Source organism: Mustela putorius, unplaced genomic scaffold (genome assembly GCF_011764305.1).
Source record: "Mustela putorius furo isolate JIRA1106 unplaced genomic scaffold, ASM1176430v1.1 tig00000421_pilon_pilon_pilon, whole genome shotgun sequence".
In the NCBI taxonomy this organism is placed as follows: domain Eukaryota; kingdom Metazoa; phylum Chordata; class Mammalia; order Carnivora; family Mustelidae; genus Mustela; species Mustela putorius.
Genome location: NW_025421375.1, coordinates 6,685,758 through 6,705,668, shown reverse-complemented (window position 1 = coordinate 6,705,668; position 19,911 = coordinate 6,685,758). Strand labels below are relative to the sequence as shown.

At 44.6% G+C, this 19,911-nt stretch overlaps 1 protein-coding gene across 4 annotated transcripts; it reads left to right on the top strand.

The window, feature by feature from the left end:
* The first annotated feature begins 832 nt into the window (after positions 1-832).
* On the top strand, positions 833-18,026 carry PLIN2 (perilipin 2). Of its 4 annotated transcripts, none has more exons than XM_045079659.1 (9): positions 833-922; positions 2,067-2,119; positions 2,204-2,399; positions 4,380-4,462; positions 5,270-5,555; positions 6,369-6,547; positions 7,371-7,505; positions 8,391-8,681; positions 17,580-18,026. In XM_045079659.1, exons 2-9 carry the CDS (start codon positions 2,090-2,092, stop codon positions 17,718-17,720), a joined length of 1,341 nt encoding a protein of 446 aa, XP_044935594.1. In that variant the 5' UTR covers positions 833-922; positions 2,067-2,089; the 3' UTR covers positions 17,721-18,026. The 4 variants fall into 4 exon arrangements, with proteins under 4 accessions (XP_044935594.1, XP_004782342.1, XP_044935592.1 ...); XM_045079657.1 differs by having other exon boundaries at positions 837-926; positions 6,366-6,547; XM_045079658.1 differs by having other exon boundaries at positions 844-918; positions 6,366-6,547.
* The last annotated feature ends 1,885 nt before the right edge of the window (positions 18,027-19,911 follow it).

The window sequence follows — 19,911 nt, the reverse complement described above, 5'->3', positions numbered from 1 at the left end:
GATACATTTTTACTGGGTCAGTTTGGAGCTTTAAATATGATCCCCTGCCACCTGCCAACTGTCCCTTGTTTACATTCCCCCTGCAAGAAGGCAAGAGGGCCACGGACGGCAGCAGCCCCGAATATCCCCTGCTGCAGGTCGCTAGTATCCCCTGCCGCAGGTCGGGGTGCGGGAGGGGAAGTCCACGGAACTCCCACCCTACCAGGGCCCTTGTCAAAACTTGTTTGCTCAGATCATCTGGTGCAAGTCCCTGCATTTTAAAGGCAAAAAGCCTGGAACTCAAATGTTGGCGACTTAACTTCCTAACTATCTTTAAAAAGGCATAACCTACAATTAAAAAAAAAGAAAGAAAGAAAGAAAAAAGACCATCTTGCATTGTCAGCACAGACCGCTATCATTCTGGAGTGGTTACGTCTTGCGTGTGGCTCAGAGAAAAAGGAGGGGGCCAACCGACGGTATTTCAAGGCCCTTTTTGGAAACTGCGACTCAGCTTTAAATGAGAAATACATTTGAAAAACTGACTTTAAAAACACAGAACCATAAAACAGTCTCCACGGGTCCGTCTTCGGGTTAGAATTTCACCAAACTTCAGAAGTGATTTACTTGCTAAAAATAAGCCTAGGAGCCAGGGTTTGCGTTTTTTAAAGAGCGTCCTATTTTGAGGACTGACGGGAATCAACAGGTTACTGCCCATTGGGGCGCGCGACTCCGCCGCCACCAGCCTCCCCGCCCCCCCTCCCCCAGCGGGGCGCCCACTCCGGGCGGGGCCTGGGGCAGTTCCGCGTCCTGGGCCGCGGATCACGTGCGGCTGAGGCGCGGAGGGGCGGGGCGGGTGGGTATAATACAGGCCGGTCGCCAGCGCCCCCACTTCGCACGCCGCGCGGGACTCGCAGGGTCGTGAGCTCTCCGCTGCAGTGGGTCGGTAGGTGCGCGCACCCCGTTCCGTGCGCCGCGCACTGGCGCGGGGACCCCGCGGGGCTGTAGGCTGGGACGGGGTGCGGTGGTCCCGGAGCCAGCCCGCCTCGCCGCCTCGGGGCGGTTTCCGGGTCGGGGTCGGGGTCGGGGTCGGGAAGGGGCGGTCTCCTGGGCCTGCGTTTTCCCTCTTGGCTTTTGTCCTTCGAGTCTCTTCGCTCGCAGCTGCAGTGCGGGTGTAGCTTCTGGGCTTGGTCGCGGGGTAACGGTTTCCATTTGTCCCGCAAGTCCGTTACAGAAAAGGAAATGGGCTAGCAGATCTGCTTCAGCAGAATTTCTTTAGGTAGTAGCGACAGCGAGGCTGTGGGCACTGGCGCCTGACTTGCGCCCTAAGAAGGGCTCTTACTCATTTCCTGTAGCGCTGGGACCTCGGCGCGGGCGGAGCGTGAACTGTCTAGCTTTGACCGGGCGGCGGGCCCGGGCTGTGCAGGTTTTTTCCCCACTCCGCTGCTTAGCAGTGAGGCGGTTTCATGTGGGTGTATACGGGTCACTGGAGGCACAGTTTACGTGGAGGAGCCTCCTGGAGTGTTTCTTCAGAGCTCTCGTGCTTAGTTTCTCCTAGACTAAATGCAGTCTTTCCCAAGGAAGGAATAAATCCCCCCAGAGCCTTGATAGTTTTGACCGCCAAAGATGTCTTGTACTTGAAAGCTCTCTTTTTAAGTAATGTATGCACCCAGCGTGGGGCTTGAACTCACAACCTCCAGATCAAGAGTCACCCGCTCTACTCACTGAGTCCCCCAGGCACCCCTCTCTCTGGTTTTAATACGGGGTTTAACTTGGTTCCAATGTGTTTGTGAACAGATGATTCTCTTCGAAAGGCATTTCTAGTATCCTGGTGAATAAACAAGACCAACATATCAACGGTGCAGGGTCTTTGCTTTTATTCCCTGCAGATCCTCTCTTCTCTTGGAACTTTACACATAATATCTGAAAGCGGGTTTGCCCAGGGGGAGAGCTGAGAGCTAGAGAGTGGGGAGAAGTGCAGAAGACAACCTCAGCTTGAATTTTTATCTCTTCTTGAGATTCGCTTTTACTTGGGAATGAATTTGAGAGATTCTTGTCCTGGTGTCCTGAAAGCAGTGTCTTTCCCACAGATCCTGTTTCTCTGAGAAGAAAAATGGCATCTGTTGCAGTTGATACACAACCGGTATGAATTTTAAATAGTGTCCTGATCCCTTTCCTTCCCCCGGGTGTTTTGAAGGCATTAACACGTCCCTCCACTTGGTTGCAGAATGTGGTGACTCAGGTAGTCAACCTACCCTTGGTGAGCTCCACGTATGACCTTGTCTCCTCGGCTTATATCAGTACAAAGGATCAGTATCCGTGCTTGAAGTCTGTGTGCGAGATGGCAGAGAAGGGTGTGAAGACCATCACTTCCGTGGCTGTGACGAGTGCTTTGCCCTTCATCCAGAAGCTGGAACCACAAAGTGAGTTCTGATTTTCTTCCTTCAAGATTCAGTCCCAAGGGAGGGGCGTCTGGGTGGCTCAGTGGATTAAAGCCTCTGTCTTTGGCTCAGGTCATGATCTCAGGGTCCTGGGATCGAGCCCCAGATCAGGCTCTCTGCTCAGCAGGGAGCCTGCTTCTCTTTTCTCTCTGCCTACTTGCGATCTCTGTCTGTCAAATAAATAAATAAAATCTTAAAAAAAAAAAAAATTCAGTCCCAAGGGATGGGGAGGGGTGAGCCTGGAACTGGCTGGAATATGTGAATGCCAGCCTTAACACTCATAGCACACACAGGCAAGGTCAGGGAATACTTCGCCTTTACCCAGGCACTAGCTGCCTTTCCTTAGAAACTGCCACAAGGCCCTCATTGTTCTGGAAGACCTGCCTCATAACAATAGACCATCAGGAGAGCGAAACAGTTACCTAGAGATGCCTCTGTACTGACAGCTGAGATCACAAGAGGAGCTAGTGGGTGAACTGAAATAAAGGACTTCATGAACTATTTTAAAAAGTAATATCTTTCAGGGATGCCTGGGTGGCTCAGTTGGTTGGATGACTGCCTTCAGCTCAGGTCATGATCCCGGAGTCCCAGGATCGAATCCCACATCGGGCTCACAGCTCCATGGGGAGTCTGCTTCTCCCTCTGACCTTCTCCTCGCTCATGGTCTCTGACTGTCTCTCTCTCAAATAAATAAATAAAATCTTTAAAAAAAAGTAATATCTTTCAGCTGCAATTAACATAAGCAATTCACCCACTTGAAGTATACAATGAAGTGTTTTTTTATTTTATTCATAGAGGTGTGTAAGTATCTTTGCAATCGATTTTAGAACCTTTCCCATCACTTAAAGGAAGCTCATACCAGTTTCTGTTTAGGATGATGAAAAAGTTCTGGAAATAATAGGGTGATAATTACACGTATTGTGAATGAACTTAATGACAACAAATTACGTATTCTGTATACCTAGGAGTGGGACTGCTGAGTCCTCTAATACTGTGTAAAGCTTTTGAGGAACTACCAGACTGTTGTGCAAAGCCCCTGCTCCATTTTACAGTCTACCCAGTAGTGTATGAAGGGTCCATTCTAACCGCCCTTTTTTTAAAGGTTATTTATTTATTTATTTGACAGATAATCACAAGTAGGCAGAGAGGCAGAGAGAGAGGAGGAAGCAGGTTTTCTGCTGAGCAGAGAGCCCAATGGGGGGCTCGATCCCAGGTCCCTTGGATCATGACCTGAGCCGAAGGCAGAGGCTTTAAACCACTGAGCCACCCAGGTGCCCCTATTACCAGCTTTTTAAAAAAATTTCTTTTTGAGATTATTTTTTTAACTGCTTGAGTAAAGGTTTAAATCATTCTTCTAAATGGTTGGATCATGGACTTTTGGGACTATAAGGAAGCTTTAGAGCCTGGTTTTCCAAACTCTGCTCCTTCGCAGATGAACTTACTAGTGCATGGGTCATTACTGGAAGGGAAGCTTAGATTTAAAACTGGGCCTTGCTGGCCAGATCCAGGGTGTGCTGTTTGCATACTGTTGGCTGGTGACAAACCGGAATATGCCGCCACTTTTGGAAAGTGTAAGTGGGAATTAAAATGGAATGGGAATGCTCATTTTGGGAATTTCAGTTACTTCACTCCTGGAATGATGGTTCCGGTGAAGCCTGGCTTCCCTTGGCATTACTAATCCTTAGATACCAGTTGATGAGGAAGAAGCTTCTTAGCCAGCTTCTTAACCTGGCATGCTGCTGCCTCTGCCTGCTGCTTCCTTCCACCCCCGTATTTCCCTGTCTGTAGAAAAGAGTTGGCAGCAGCCTGCTGTTGATCTAGACACTAGGCAGTGCATCGATAGTAAATGAGGATCAACAGTTTTGCCATTTTTTAATAATAAGGCCCAAGTTTCAAGGTACACTGTAGTATTTATTCATTCTTAACTGCACTTAACGTTTTCCCCATTTGCAATTCTTCTAGTTGCGGTTGCCAACACCTATGCGTGTAAGGGGCTAGACCGGATTGAGGAGAAACTGCCTATTCTGAATCAGCCAACAAACCAGGTGAGCTTGGTGGGGAGTACTGAGGCTTGCTGCCTCGTATGTCTTCATCTCCGTGTTCTGTCTGTTGAGCGCAGGCTGTGCGTATCATAAACAAAAGATACTCTCTTCTGAATGTGTTTTTGAAAGGCCACTCCCTTCCTTGCTGAATTACTGTCAGGTTACCGCTAAGAAGCAGAGATGAGCTAGCCACTTTTGGACTAGAATGCTTTTAGTTTGATCTTTATTTGTGGTTTTGCCTCTGGATGGTACTGCTCTCACAAGAAACTGGTCCCCATGTGGTGTTAGATAAATGCGGGTGTGGTGTTCAGAACCTTTTCTTACTTGGTATCCAGTAGGATGGAGAATGACTGCTCTGCCCCTGTGCGGGCCTCCTGGGGCCCTGTGCAGGCCTCCTGGGGCCCTGTGCATCAGGCCAGGTGGGCACGTGCCGTACCTCTCCGTCTGCCCACAGCCATGCGTGAGCTGCTTTCCCTATAACTATGTCAACATGGAAAGTGCCCTTTCTTCTCTGTAGTACTCTTTGTGCCTTAGAACACATTCATCGAGTTTAAAAAAATACTTTGTGACAAATTTTACATCATTTTACCTCAATAGCTCCTCCAGCAACCCTTGAATGGTGGCAGTGGCAGGTAGGGGAGATAGAGCTGATGAGGAAATGGAGGCTTAACCAACTCTAAGTGACTTGCCTCACACCTAATGCTGGAAGTGAAAGGGCCAGATTCCTCCTTCAGCATTTCAGTGAGGCTGCGTAGTTGGTGTTTATGGCTGTGCTGCTCCTCAGCCCAGTGGTGTGTTCTCTATTTATAGGTGGTTGCCAGTGCCCGGGGCGCTGTAACGGGGGCAAAAGATGCTGTGACAACTACGGTGACAGGGGCCAAGGATTCCATGGCCAGCACTGTCACCGCGGTGATAGACAAGACCAAAGGAGCAGTGACGGGCAGTGTGGAGAAGACCAAGTCTGTGGTCAGTGGCAGCATTAACACAGTCTTGGGAAGTCGGATGATGCATCTGGTGAACAATGGAGTAGAGAATGCGCTCACCAAATCTGAGTTGCTGGTGGACCAGTACCTCCCTCTCACGGAGAAAGAACTAGGTAATTGGTTAGGGTGCCTGGGTGGCTCAGTTGGTTAAGCGTCTGTCTTCGGCTCAGGTCATGATCTCGGGGTCCTGGGACCCTGCATCGGGTTCTCTGCTCAGTGACAAGTCTGCTCCCTCTGCCTCTGATCTGTCACTTTTGCTCTCTTAAATAAGTAAGATTTTTTTTTTGTAAAGAACTAGGTAATTGGATTTTTGTCTTGAACTAATGGTTTATATCTTAAAAGCAGTCTTTTAAAACGGCTCCATTGAGATCTGCTTCATATGCCATAGAAGTCACCTGTGTGAGTCTGAGTTAGAGTGCTCAGCCATCACCACAGCCCAGTGGTGCCGCATTTTTGTCATGCCAGAAGACCCTTTTTGCCTGTTTGTAGTCCCATCTCTCTTTTCTTTCCCAGGCAAATGATAAGGTGTGTCTGTAGACTTTTCTCCTAAAGTAGGCTTAAGTTTCACGTTGAATACCACATAGTAAGTTTGGAAACTCTGGAGAGAAATTACCCTAGAGAAATTTTCTGTAAGTGGATTGTCTTTAATGGTCTGCTTTATACAATCGTTACGCATTCAGTGCCAAATACGATGTTGTCCGAGAAGCTGACTCGAATGGATTGAGATGTGTTAGATGAAAATGCAGGATGCAGTGATAACTGTTGGGTAGTTAAGCCCAGCAGCAGGCAGGAGCTGTCTTGGGGAAATAAGAGCGTAATTCCTAGGTGGGTGGGTAGAATGGACCAGGTAAGATCCAGATAAGGCCAGGCCTCATCACTAGCTGTGACCCCTTATGGCCCCCCCCCTTTTATTCTGATTTCAGAAGAAGAAGCAAAAAAAGTTGAAGGGTTTGATAAAGTACAGAAGCCAAGTTACTATGTACGATTGGGATCCCTGTCTACCAAGCTCCGGTCACGTGCCTACCAGCAGGCGCTCAGCAGGGTTCAAGAAGCCAAGCAAAAAAGCCAAGAGACCATTTCTCAGCTCCATTCCACTGTGAATCTGGTGAGTAAGATATCATTTAAAGGTAGCCAAGGTGAGTTGAGTTATTTCAACAAATGAGAGTAGATGCAGTCATGAAATCTAAGAATTTTAATCTTAATGAAAAATCCAAGAGTAAAATGGGCAAAGAGGATACTCACAGAAAAGCAGGTATAGATAGCTGAACTCTAGGAAGCAATGTTCTCTTGGCCTCTCACACTGGCAAAGCTTGACGCTGTGGGTAATGAAGTAGGGAACGGAAGGAGTTATGCGTGTACTCGTGTACCTCTGGGGGATATAGGGACTGTCTGGGTAAGTACATCTATGCCTTGAGCAGTTTCATTTTTGGAAGTGTATCCTGTAGATACTTGCAGTAGTTTCGAGTTGCAAAAACTTATAAGCAAGGCCTGTCAAGTTGTAGGAAACTAAATTGCTACATCATAAAGGAGCTATTGTGTAGCCTTTGAAAGTTGCCAAATTACAGAATCATATGTCCTGCCGTTTCTTGGAAGGGGAAAGAGGTAGCTGGCAACAGGGAAGAGGAGGTTTTAATTCCTTTTCCTTCAGTGATTTTATCTTCTGTGAATATATGTACTAAATTTGAGTTGCTTTCCGTCTGCTAAACTGGAGATAAATTGGAGACTGTGGTTTAGTAGTGAAACAGGCAGTAAAGAACTAGGATTACCTGGCTGATTTACAAAAAAAACAGTAAAATTAATAGCAGGGATCTCTCCTTAAACTCTCATGGAAATTTTTTTATATTACCTGATTGATACCATAGACCTGAGAACAACAGGCTAACCTGAATGACTGGTTTGTTCCTTCGTGTTATTTCAATGCGTTCTAGATTGAATTTGCCAGGAAGAATGTGCATAGTGCCAACCAGAAAATTCAAGGTGCTCAGGATAAGTTCTATCTCTCTTGGGTGGAGTGGAAGAGAAGCATTGGCTATGATGATACAGATGAGTCCCACTGTGCTGAGGTAAGACATCTCCCCTGCAGTTTCTGAGGATGTTCTTACTCAATTTTTCATTCTCATTTTCCCATCATTCTCAGAAGATCCTGTCAGAAGTTTGAACATGACTATGTACCTAGGTTAAGTAACAAAAGACTAAAATGTGCAGTAACTTGAATAATCTACAGACACATATATTACCCGTAACAGAAAGTAGTATTTCTGTGGGAAACATGGGCCTCCCCCTCCTACTGGGTACAGACCAGACTAGTGGGGGATACAAATATTTGTACTGCTTTTGATGACACAAACAAGATGCTAGTGAACACAGATGAAAGGAGCCTAACTCAGCCTTAGAGTAAGGATGGGTGAGTCAGGGCTTGCTGGAAGAGCTCCGTGCTAAGCTGGGATCTCCTGGGTGCATAAACTAGGTGAAAGGGCACTAATGTTCCGGATGTAGCAGTAGCACACTGTGGTCCTAGGAGGTGGTTCTTTGGATTGCAGCAGCTTGTATGCATATCTCTGAAAAGTGCATAACACTGCTCTACTCAGGGATCTTATGTGGGCTTTTAAAAGTCAAAGAATTGGGCACATGGGTGGCTCACTGGGTTAAGCCCTCTGCCTTCGGCTCAGGTCATGACCTCAGGGTCCTGGGGTCAAGTTCTGCATCTGCTCTCTGCTCAGTGGGGAACCTGCTTCCTCCTCTCTCTCTCTGCCTGCCTCTCTGCTTGCTTCTGATCTCTGTCAAATAAATAAATATACTCTTAAAAATAAATAAGTATCTTTAAAAAAATAAAAAAAGTCAAAGAATCCACGTATATGTGGACACAAAACCCGTTTACTGTAATTGAACTGATGGATTAAATAGCATTGTTGGAGCCCCTGCTGATTTGTCAACTGTTGTATTTTCAGCACATTGAGTCACGGACTCTGGCTATTGCCCGCAGCCTGACGCAGCAGCTCCAGACCACGTGCCACACCCTGCTGTCCAGTGTCCAGGGGTTACCACAGAACATCCAAGACCAGGCCAGTCACCTGGGGGTCATGGCTGGTGATATCTACTCAGGCTTCCGCAGTGCTGCCTCTTTTAAGGAAGTGTCTGACAGCCTCCTCACTTCCAGCAAGGGGCAGCTGCAGAAAATGAAGGAGTCTTTAGATGACGTGATGGATTATCTTGTTAACAACACACCTCTCAACTGGCTGGTAGGTCCCTTTTATCCTCAGCTGACCGAGTCTCAGAGTGCTCAGGACCGAGGTGCACCGAAGGACATGAGTAGTCAGGAGGCCCAGCAGCCTCAGCACAGAGCAGCTTAGAGCTGTCCTTGTCACCAGGACGGGTGCAGCCTGCCAGAGACTTGATGTTGCCATTAACCTGCTAGACACCTTTGAATTGGGGAAGCATTTAGCTAGAGAAAAGGTCCTCAGTTGTAATCACTTCTAACTGGAGTCAGAGCCTTAAAATGTTTGGCATTAGATGAGTTCTGTTGTTTACCTGGCTGGTAAGAAAAGAAGGCTAGGTTGGTCAGAGTCTCTCCAGGACTCCCAGAAAGTTTCCATGAATTTATGGTCTCATTCATTGTTACCATTTTTGCTGTTTGTATTGAATAAAAGTACCTTCCCCTGGGCTGTGCTGTGGGCTAGTGTCTGCTTTATGGTCTGATCTGAATAGGCTGCTTCTCACTGGTTTGTCTCACAAAACATGCCTGTACAATCTTTTTTTCCCCCCCCTATGAAGGAAGGCGCCCTATGTATTCAATAAAATTCACTGCAGAACAGATCAATTTTATGTTGTGTGTTCCATGTGCTTTTGTGTGTTGCTTTCCTAGAGCTGCTTGGCCTGCATGACCAGGTTATTAACACACATACATTAGTTCCAGTCAGCCCCCCAAGGAATTGGCTAGCGCAGTAACATTGGAAGGCTAGTGCTAGGAATCGAGTCTTTGGTAGCAGATTGTTTTAAGATTTCATTTATTTAGATTTCCTTCATTCATTGGACCAAGAGAGGGAGGGAGAGCAAGCACAAGCAGGAGGAGCAGCAGGGAGAGGGAGAAGCAGGCTCCCTGCTGAGGAAGGCGGAATGGCTTGATCTCAAGAGAAGGGATCACCAACAGAGCTCACCCAGGCTCCTGATGATAGGTTTTCAACAAAATAAAGCTAATGTGTATACAAGAATTTTTACGAGGGGACAATTACTGCCTTTATCTCCCCACATTTTTTTTTTTTTAAACTTGAAGGATTTTACTTGAGAGAGAGCAGACTCCGCACTGAGCAGGGAGCCAGCCTCAGGACTAAGTCCTGGGACCCTGACCTGAGCCAAAGGTAGACGGTTAACTGACTGAGCTATCCAGGCGCACTATTTATCTCCCCATTTACTCAACCTTGGGAGAGGGGTTTTTAAGCCAGTACAAGGCTGCTCATTGCTGCCTGCCCTGCTGGAAAGGAATCAAAAGTTGAAAGGAAGTGAGTGAGTGACACTATATAAAGGCAGGCATTTTTTGCTAAAGGGCTGTTAAAAACTGTGAGCCCTGAACTATGAGACTGGTCAGTGTCATTCTCAGCAGGCCTGGAATTGGCTGTGTCCTCATTTTGGGAGAAAGTCACTCACTAGTTGGTGAGATACTGTTGGAAGACCAGATGGGAGTAGTCAGACTTTAGACCCTCAGCAGGAAAGCTGCTCACTTCCTAGGTGTTCAGACTTGGAGCCCCTCGATGTTGGTCAGTTGGGAGGGAATCTCACGAATCTCCTTAACAACAAAGCTGCAGTATGCTGAACTGTTAGAGAAATAGTTTGCAAATGGTGAAACACAGCAACGTGCTTCTGTGTGTTCCCGCTACAATAAGGTTAGCAAGGCTGCTCTTCAGAACTGAAGTCTTAGGATTTGTCTCCCTTTTCTACCCTGGCTCCCCCCGTTCTCCCCAAGAAAACAAGGAGGCAGCATATAACTACATGCACCTTTGATGTAAGACCCATCAAAGCTTACAAAAGTTACAAAAGCTTACAAAGTTACAAAAGAATTTTCCCCTTGAGGTAACTCCAGGAATCAAATGTATTGGAAGAGAGGGACTCCCTTAGAGGCTTCTTGAAGTTGAGAGGGGACTTTGTTTCCAGGAAGGTGGTGAAAGTTCCAGGACTTTGTTTCAAGGCCACGGTTCATGGGCTTCCAGAATGGAATCTGTCCATCCACACGCCCATCTGTCCCCAGTAACTGGCATTTTCTAGAGCAACTGTCTACCAAACACTTCTTTTACTAGGACTTACAGGGTTTTTGTTTTGTTTTGTTTTGTTTTTTTTCATAATCCAAGTGGACCATGACCTTGCCCCTCTGCCTCAAAACTCCAAGGCTCCTATCTTGTGGTTTATTCTAAATGGTTGAAAATTACATGCCCTAGACTACACATACTTTCTTAATCCTGTTTCCCTATCATAAAAGTTGTAGTGCCAACTGAATTGCTATCGAAATTGGGACTGTTCTCAAACCTTTATGAGGCAGACAATGTAAAGACTATTCTTAGCTTCCAGAGGAACACCACTAGCCCTCATTTTTTGCCACGTGCTCTGTACGCTTGTAGTTCTGTCTGTCCTTGGGTCGTAAGTCTGTGCCTATGTGCATTCCATTCTGTTCTCAACATGTCTCAAATCGTGATCTGGCTTCTTAGAGCTTTCTTGTTGCATAAATGGGCAGTTTTGGTTTAACAGACTTTTCCCCAAGGAGGACAGTTCTTGGGAGGAAAAGCTGAGTAAGCACAGTAATTGGAAGGTTTAAACATTTGGCTGCATGAAGGCTGGCATGGCATGCTTGAGTGTTCAAAGATGTTTTCTCCTTTGCATGTAATAAGACAGACTGCTTAGTTCTGGGTAAAGATCAAAGGAACATGGCATACTAGCCATTAATTCCTTAGACTTAGCTTTCTCATCTGTAATGTAGAATTACTGATGCTCTCACAGAGGAAAGTGAAATGTTTGGGGATGGGGAATCATTTTCTGTTCTGCACTAGAAGCATGGGGACACCACCTGTGGCGCAGTGACATACAGTGTCTTTACCTTGCTAGTCCAGTGTAAGCACATATTACCAGGTGATTAGGGAGATATGTCCACTTTGATAAGGCATTACAGATACTAAAGAGCTAATGAAGTGAAAAGGGAAAAACTGAAATTTGGTCTATTTGAGCTTTTCCTTTTTTAAAGATTCACTTATTTGAGATAGCAGGGGACACAGGGAGAGTGAGAAGCAGGCACCCTACTGAGCAAGGGGTCTGAGGGGGGGTTTGATCCCTAGGACCCTGGGATCATGAACTGAGCCTTAAGGCAGATGTTTAACCAACTGAGCCACCTGGGGGTCGCTAGAGCTATTCCTTTCAGAAAACCATTTAGCTCATGGAGGTGGCTGGTGAGGGAGGGAGGAATACAAAGCAGGATAGATACTTGTGCATAAATTTTTCAAGAAATGAAGTGTAAATGATGCCTGGGAGAGTAGATGTGGGGGTATGGCATGGAGGGTCCTTTGCCAGTCTGGTCTCCTGGGCTCTTACGGAGTTGGGACTGGGTGAGCTCCAGGAATGACCTCACACTGAGGTCTGCATGGATGATGGTCTAGTGAGGTGTAGATAGCTGCATTTTTCTATATTTATAGTTGCATTAAAAAATTATTTAATTCACTGTTTGAGTTTGTAATAGAAGGCATGAACTGTGATGAGAATGGAAAGACCAGAAACATCCCCCAAAAGGTATTTATCGTCTTAGGGGAAGCTTGTTGATGACTGTTCAAGTAATACCTTGGGTAGAACACTACTTGTCCCTCCCTCTGGCCCCAATCTGCTAATTGAAAAATTCCCTACCTTTTTTTTTTTTTTAAGATTTTTTATTTATTTGACAGACAGAGATCACAAGTAGGCAGAGAGGCAGGCAGAGAGAGAGGGAGGAGGAAGCAGGCTCCCTGCTGAGCAGAGAGCCCATCGCTGCTTTCATTTCTGTTGGGTGTATGCGTGAGAGTGGCATTGGGAGGGGGTCATGTAGTCACTGTGTCTAACTGAACTGCCAGACTGTTCACACTGTTTGCTGCATCTTACGTGCCTGCCAGCAAGCTATGGGGGTTCCGACTTCTCCACACTTTCACCAACACTTGGTGAAGCCAACAGCTTAAAGAAAACTTAGCATTGGGCACCTGGGTGGCTCAGCTGGTTGAGCGACTGCCTTTGGCTCAGGTTGTTATCCCAGATCGATTCCAGCATCAAGTTCCACACTGGACTCCCACCTCTATGGGGAGTCTGCTTCTCTCTCTGACCTTCTCCCCTCTCATGCTCTCTTGCTCTCTTTCTCAAATAAATAAAATTAAAAAAAAAAAAACTTAGCATTATAAAGAGTAGATGTTTCGTTTACGCTGGCTGGAGCACAGGAAAACTGGAGCACAGGAATAACATCATCAGGGAGCATTCTCCTGTCCTCTCTCTATGCCAGGGATTATCAACTGTAAAGATTGATAAAATGCAGATTCCTGGGTTCCACATCTAGAGATTCTGTTTACTAGGTCTTGGTGATAGTACCAGGCACCTGCACTTTTTAAAATCATCCCTTCAAAAAAATAAGTTAGGGGCACCTGGGTGGCTCAGTGGGTTAAGCCGCTGCCTTTGGCTCAGGTCATGATCTCAGGGTCCTGGGATCGAGCCCACATCAGACACTCTGCTCAGCAGGGAGCCTGCTTCTTCCTCTCTCTGCCTGCCTCTCTGCCTGCTTGTGATCTCTGTCTGTCAAATAAATAAATAAAATCTTAAAAAAAAATAATTAAAAAAACCAATCTAAAAGCATCCCTTAAAAAAAAAAAAGAGCGTCATCTCTAGTGATTTCTGCTGCAGTTGACCTACGGACTACTCTCTGGGAAGCAAAGGAAAGAGGAAACAAATTAATTTTTTAAAAAGATTTTTAAATTTATTTGACAGAGATCACAAGCAGATAGAGAGGCAGGCGGGGGTGGGGGTGGGGAAGCAAACTCCCTGCTGAGCAGAGAGCCCAATGTGGGGCTCAGTCCCAGGGATCACAACCTGAACTGAAGACAGAGGCCTCAACCCACTGAGTCACCCATGTGCCCCAGAAACAAATTACTTTAACCTTTGACAAAAATAGGACTAGGGTTACCTGTAGTCCTCTCCAAATAAGACCTTCAGTCTGGGTTCTGTAGTGTCCTAAGACATACTTTTGGCTTACCTGCTCAGATGAATACACAGGAGCTAACAGTGACTAGGTTCACTTTAATTTTGTTGGGATGATTTCCTACGCTGAGAGTTCTAGCCACTTCCACAAACTTAGCTAAAGAGAAATCATTGGGGTACGAGAGGGTGTTCTACAGCAGGGAAGGGGATGTGCACCCGGAGGTAGTACCCGCTGTACCACACTGTTCAAATAAAGCAGAACCAAGGCACTCCCAGCTCTCCAGCTTGCAAGCACGTCAACAGGCCACACAGGCAAATCTATTTTGAATGGTAATAGATTTAGAGAGAGAGCACATGCACAGGGTGGGGAGAGGGAGAGCTAGAATCTTTAACAGACTCCCTGCTGAGCACCAAGCAGACCCCAGGCTCCAAATCACGACCCTGAAATCGTGACTTGAGCCGAAACCAAGAGTTGGACATTTAACTGACTGAGTCACCCAAGTCCCCCAGTATTTTTATTTCTGGAACAGTCTCATCTATCCAAGGCCTCAGGCCACCAGTAGGCCACCTTTAGGCAAATAGGAAAATGGCCCCTAGTCTCCGTATGTGTAGCGCCACCTTCTGGAAAGTTGTCATAGTAAATACGGGACTCCAAGAAGTGAGATGAGAAAGGTGCCCCTCCCTAAGGTCATATGCTGAGCAACCTGCACAAAGGTACACAGAGCTGGGCGCCTGGGTGGCTCAGCTGGTTAAGCAACTGCCTTTGGCTCAGGTCATGATCCTTGAGTCGCAGGATCCAGTCCTGCATCTGGCTCCCAGCTCCATGGGGAGTCAGCTTCTCCCTCTGACCTTCTGTCCTCTCACTGTCTTTCTCTCAAATAGATGAAATCTTTATTTTTTTTTTTTTAAGATTTTATTTATTTATTTGTCAGAGAGAGAGCAAGAGCGAGCACAGGCAGACAGAGTGGAAGGCAGAGTCAGAGGGAGAGGGAGAAGCAGGCTCCCTGCGGAGCAAGGAGCCCGATGTGGGACTCGATCCCAGGACGCTGGGATCATGACCTGAGCCGAAGGCAGCTGCTTAACCAACTGAGCCACCCAGGCATCCCTAGATGAAATCTTTAAAAAAAAAAAAAAAGTATACAGGGTCACAGAAATCCTAGCATGGTCATTTGGTTTCCTTGGAAAGAATGTGTTGCTAGCTTCCTGTCCTTTCAGTAATTTTGTAGTCTATCTGTTTCTGAGTTTGGCCTCTAACCCTGAGGGGTGTTCTCTGCAAGAGAATATTTACACTCCATCAGTGGTCTAGACTACACTGTTTTTGTCAGTGAAAAACGGGTTCATTTTATAGGTGTATGAAATGATTTCTCTTGTGCCACATTTGTAAAAACCTTGTAGATTTTCACCTGTAGATGATCAGGCACAACTGTAACATTTTACTGTAAACTCACTGTGGAAACCTGATGGACTGTGACTACCTCTTGGTTGCCCCACACTCTATTTTATTCACAGTCCCCAAGTAGGTTTTGCTGGTAGCCAGGAATTTAATGGAAATTAGACACTCTGGATCATTCTGGATTTATGGAGGAGGAATTGTATGGCTCTTCTAAAGCATCTCAGGTACTAGAGGCACATTTTAAATTACTATTATTTTTTACAGCAGCACTCTAAACTTTTCCTCTAAAATTCTGAGAGTGAGATAATCAACCTTTTGCAAAGAATTCTGCTTTAGGCCAACAATTATTTAGCCTGTAGGTGACTTTGGAGGTAGTGTGTGTGTGTGTGTTGGTCTTTAAGGAACTAATGAAAATAAAAGCTACTGTTTATTAGGCCCCCTTTACAAGTTAGGCTCATTCTACCTTCATTCTTCATATGCAACCAAATGAATTAGGTGTTTTCCTCATGGGAGAGGTGAGGAAACAGTTTGAAAAGATAGAAGGATGGGGTTTAGATTGATGTCTATTGATGTCAAAGGGCAAGTATTTGTTGTTGTGCTTGTTCTAGCACTCTTCTTTTTTAAAAACTTTTTTCAAAGATTTTATTTATTTGACAGAGAGACATAGCAAGAGCGGGAACACAAGCAGGCCGAGTGGAAGAGGGAGGAGTAGTCTTCCCATCGAGCAGGATCCCAGGACCCGGGGATCATGAGCTGAGCTGAAGGCAGATGCTCATTGACTGAACCACCCAGGCACCCCTCTTTTTTTTTTTTTTCTTTTATGATTTTTATTTATTACAGAGAGAGAGAGTGGACAAGCAGGGGGCGTGGCAGGGAGAGAAGCAGGCTCCCCACTGAGCAAGGAGCCTGCCTCAGGGCTCCACCCCAGGACCCTGGGTTCATGACCTGAGCCAGTTTAACTAATGGAGCCACCCAGGTGCCCTCCCCAGCACTGTCCTTTGGGAGAAAACTGCAGCTTGTCTCCTGTTTGGAGCCCAGAAAATTTCTTGGCCTGAATCTTCTTGTGTCATAGCTTCCTGTTCTCTTGTGTATTTGTTAAAAAAAAAAAAAGAAAAAAAAAAAGGAAGTGATATCGGATGTTAAAAAAAATACAGTTAATATGGGGCACCTGGATGGCTCAGTTGGTTCGTGACTGCCTTTGGCTCAGGTCATGATTCCAGTCTGGGGATTGAGCCCCATATAGGGTTCCCTGCTCAGCAGGGGAGTCTGCTTCTCCCCTCCCCCCAGCTCATGCTCTCTCTCTCACTCACTCTTTTAAATAAAATCTTTAAAAAAAACCCCAAACCACATCAACACCCCCCCCCATACAATTAGTAGAGATAGTTCAGAAGAGAGCGCTAAGTCATGCATATCTTTTAACTAGTAAGGCTAAAGTTGCAATAGTTGACTTGTCTGGCTAACATTCTGAATGAGTTTGTAAGCTCATTGTTGGATTTTGTGGATGTCAGGTTGCACTGAATATTTGCAAATTCAGCATTCATAAATAGAATGCAGTTAGATTTGGGCAAACTGAGAGCCTCGGGAACAAATGGTTTAAGTCTGTACTCAGACCAGACGTTTCTCTGAGCACCCGAGTTTGTAGGGAAAAGTACAACAAACAAGATTCCCTCTTATGGTTGGTTTTCCTTCTTCTTTTACTATTTCTTAATTGTGAAATATACACAACATCAAATTTACCATTTTAACCATTCTTAAGGGTACAATTCCATGGCATTGGGTACATTCACCATGTTGCGCCATTGTTACTGCTTTACGTTTCTAGAACATTATCATCCCGAGCATAAATTCTGTACCTGTTAAACAATGACTCCTTTCTTTCCTCCCCCGTCTCTGCGTTTTGATGATTTTTGTTATGTTTCTGTTATGTTTTATGTTATGTTTTTTAGTTATGTTGCCTCTGGTAGGTGATTAGCCAATCTTTTTCTCTGCTGTCAAGCTTCCAGCCTTTCATAATTTATTAGACCTTACTAATTTTCTGCTTCTAATCTGCTGTTGGCTAGGAAACATCACTTAGCTTATCAAATTTGCATGTAAAGGAAGAGTTCCTAGAACTTATCCCTGAAAGCCTTTCCTCTGTGAAGTACTAGGACTTTGTGATGGCTCTTCCAACTATTAAAAGACCTTTTCCTTCCTCACTTCCTAGACATTTCCCAAAGGGTTTATATTTGTAAGTCGGACTTATGATAAAAGTAGAGCATTACTGTTTTTAACAGAATAGTAAATTAATAGAAGAATAACCAGAAAGGCCTGATATTTTGTATTTTAAAAAACACTTTCATTTAGTAAGTTCCACCTAGGTAGTTTCCTTTCAAAGAGAAGTTTCCTTAGTGCTTTTATAATATGAGTGAATTGTGGGAATAAGACCATGAATACCTTGTTAGAAAGCCTGTCTACAGAGAAAGTAAGGGCCATTCACAAGCAGTTGTGTATCCAGGAATTCACCTGGACATGACTGCACATTTCGTTAGTGTTTTTTTTAATATCCAAGATTCTTCTTTTTCAGGTATTTGATTTCACGGTCATAGACTTGACATCTGAGACTGACGAAATTCCAGATATCATAGCTTTGGAAGAGGAGGATGCATCAGATCACTCACATGCTAATGGTCCCGAGTCCTCTCAGGGCAAAACATTGAATAACTAACAAGAACATACTCCCTTTGGCTGAATACACAATTTGGGTCACATTAAACTTCATGCTTGCTCATGTGTTTATTCCTGAGGCTTTGGGGATTAACCTCTTGTGGGTTATAATCTCTTTCTTTCTTTCTGTTTGGCTACTTGGTCTTAATTGTAATGAAACTGATTGGTGTAAACTTTTGTAAGAGAACCTAGTTCTGCAGCATATATCATTTCATGTAATTCAAAATTTAATCACTGATATGCCTATAATTAAAAATTGTGCTGTGTATAATGTTGAATCAGAGTGATTAAATTTTTTTTTAAGTTATATATTGACACTTTTTGTCTTTATTTTTGGCCTCCCAGGATGGGTATCTTTTTTTTTTTTTTTCTAAAGACTATCTATTTATTTGACAGAGAGATCACAAGTAGGCAGAGAGGCGTGCAGAGAGAGAGGAGGAAGCAGGCTCTCCGCTGAGCAGAGAACCCAGTGCTGGGCTGGATCCCAGGACCCTGAGATCATGACCTGAGCCGAAGGCAGAGGCTTTAACCCACTGAGCCACCCAGGCGCCCCAGCCAGGATGGGTATCTTAATAGGTCTGTGGGTCAGTGTTTTTTTTTTTTTTTTTCTTTTCTTTCTCTTTCTCCTAGCCTAGTGGTGGGCATCTGATTGAAAATAGATCAACTAGGAGGAAATATATGGCAAGGAGTAAAGACTGTGTGTTCTAATACTGGCTCTGCCACTTACTAGTCATGTGACTTTAAACAAGTTACTTAATTTCCTTATACCTCTACTTCCTCATCTGTAAAATGGGCATAATAGTAGAGTTTGTTATGAAGAATAAACAAATTAACATTTGTGAAAAGCTTAGAGCAATACCTGGTGTAAAATAACATTAAATAAGTGTTAAATGGTAGAAACAGTGGTTGACCCAGTAGTTTTGAGCATCCCTAGTGTCCAAATCGTAGTTTTGAAATGTCTTTTCCCACTAAAAAAAATCAGGGCTTCTTGGAGAAATGGCTGATTCCAGGTTTGAGGCAGAAAATTTACAAGATGATCCTTGAACTTCTTGCTACTCCAGATGGCAAGGAAACTGACTTGCGAAGAGTTTCCCATTGACTAAAGATAGGGCAGTTTGAACTTCAGGAAGGATAATAATTGCAATAGTTTGAACCCCATCAAGTGCAAACCCTTTTAAATATCGACGTGTATCATTATACATATAAAAATTTAATTGGTCACCTTCAGGGGATAACAAACCAATTAACTGTTAAATAAAGGGAAAAACAGCCATCAAAAATAATTTAAGTCTTCCCATTTGCAAGGATGTGGATGGAACTAGGGGGTATTATCTAAGTGAAATAAGCCAATCAGAGAAAGACAATTATTATATAAACTCTCTGGTATGAGGAATTTGAGAAATAAGACAGAGGATCATAGGGGAAGAGAGAAAAAAATGAAACAAGATGAAACCAGAGAGGGAGACAAACCATAAGAGACTCAATCTCAGGAAACAAACTGAGGGTTGCTGGAAGGAAAGGGAGTTGGGGGTTGGAGTAATGGGGTGATGGATTTTGGGGACATGTGTTGTAATGAGCACTGGATATTATATAAGACTTACGAATCACAGACCTGTACCCCTGAAACAAATAATGTATGTTACTCGATTGAACTACAATTTAAAAAAGAAAAAGAAAAAATTAAAGGAAAGAATGAACGATTTATCTTCCTTTATATATACACCTATATTTTAAAGATTTTATTGATTTATTTTAGAGGCAGGGAGGGGCAGAGTGAGAGCAGAGAGAGTCCCAAGCAGACCCCACACTGAGTGTGCAACCTAACACATCCCATAACCCTGAGATGAGACATGAGCAGAAAACAAGAGTTGGACTCCCAGCTGACTATGCCACTCAGACGCCCTGTTTTTCCTTATATCCTTACCCCTGGATAAAACAGTAAATGTGGGAAAATTTCTATCATATAATTGTTACTAACAAGAAAAAAATGATTATCTTGGACTGCTATAATTACCTTAGACTGAGTGATTTACAACAGCGATGTATTTCTCACAGCTCTGGAGGCTGAAAGTTTGCAATCAGGACATGAGCCTGGTTGGGTTTGGTGAAGACCCTTCTAGGTTGCAGTAAATCCACTTCCCTTCGAATTCTTAAATGGTGGAAAAAGCAGATCCTTAAGCAAGCTCTCCTGT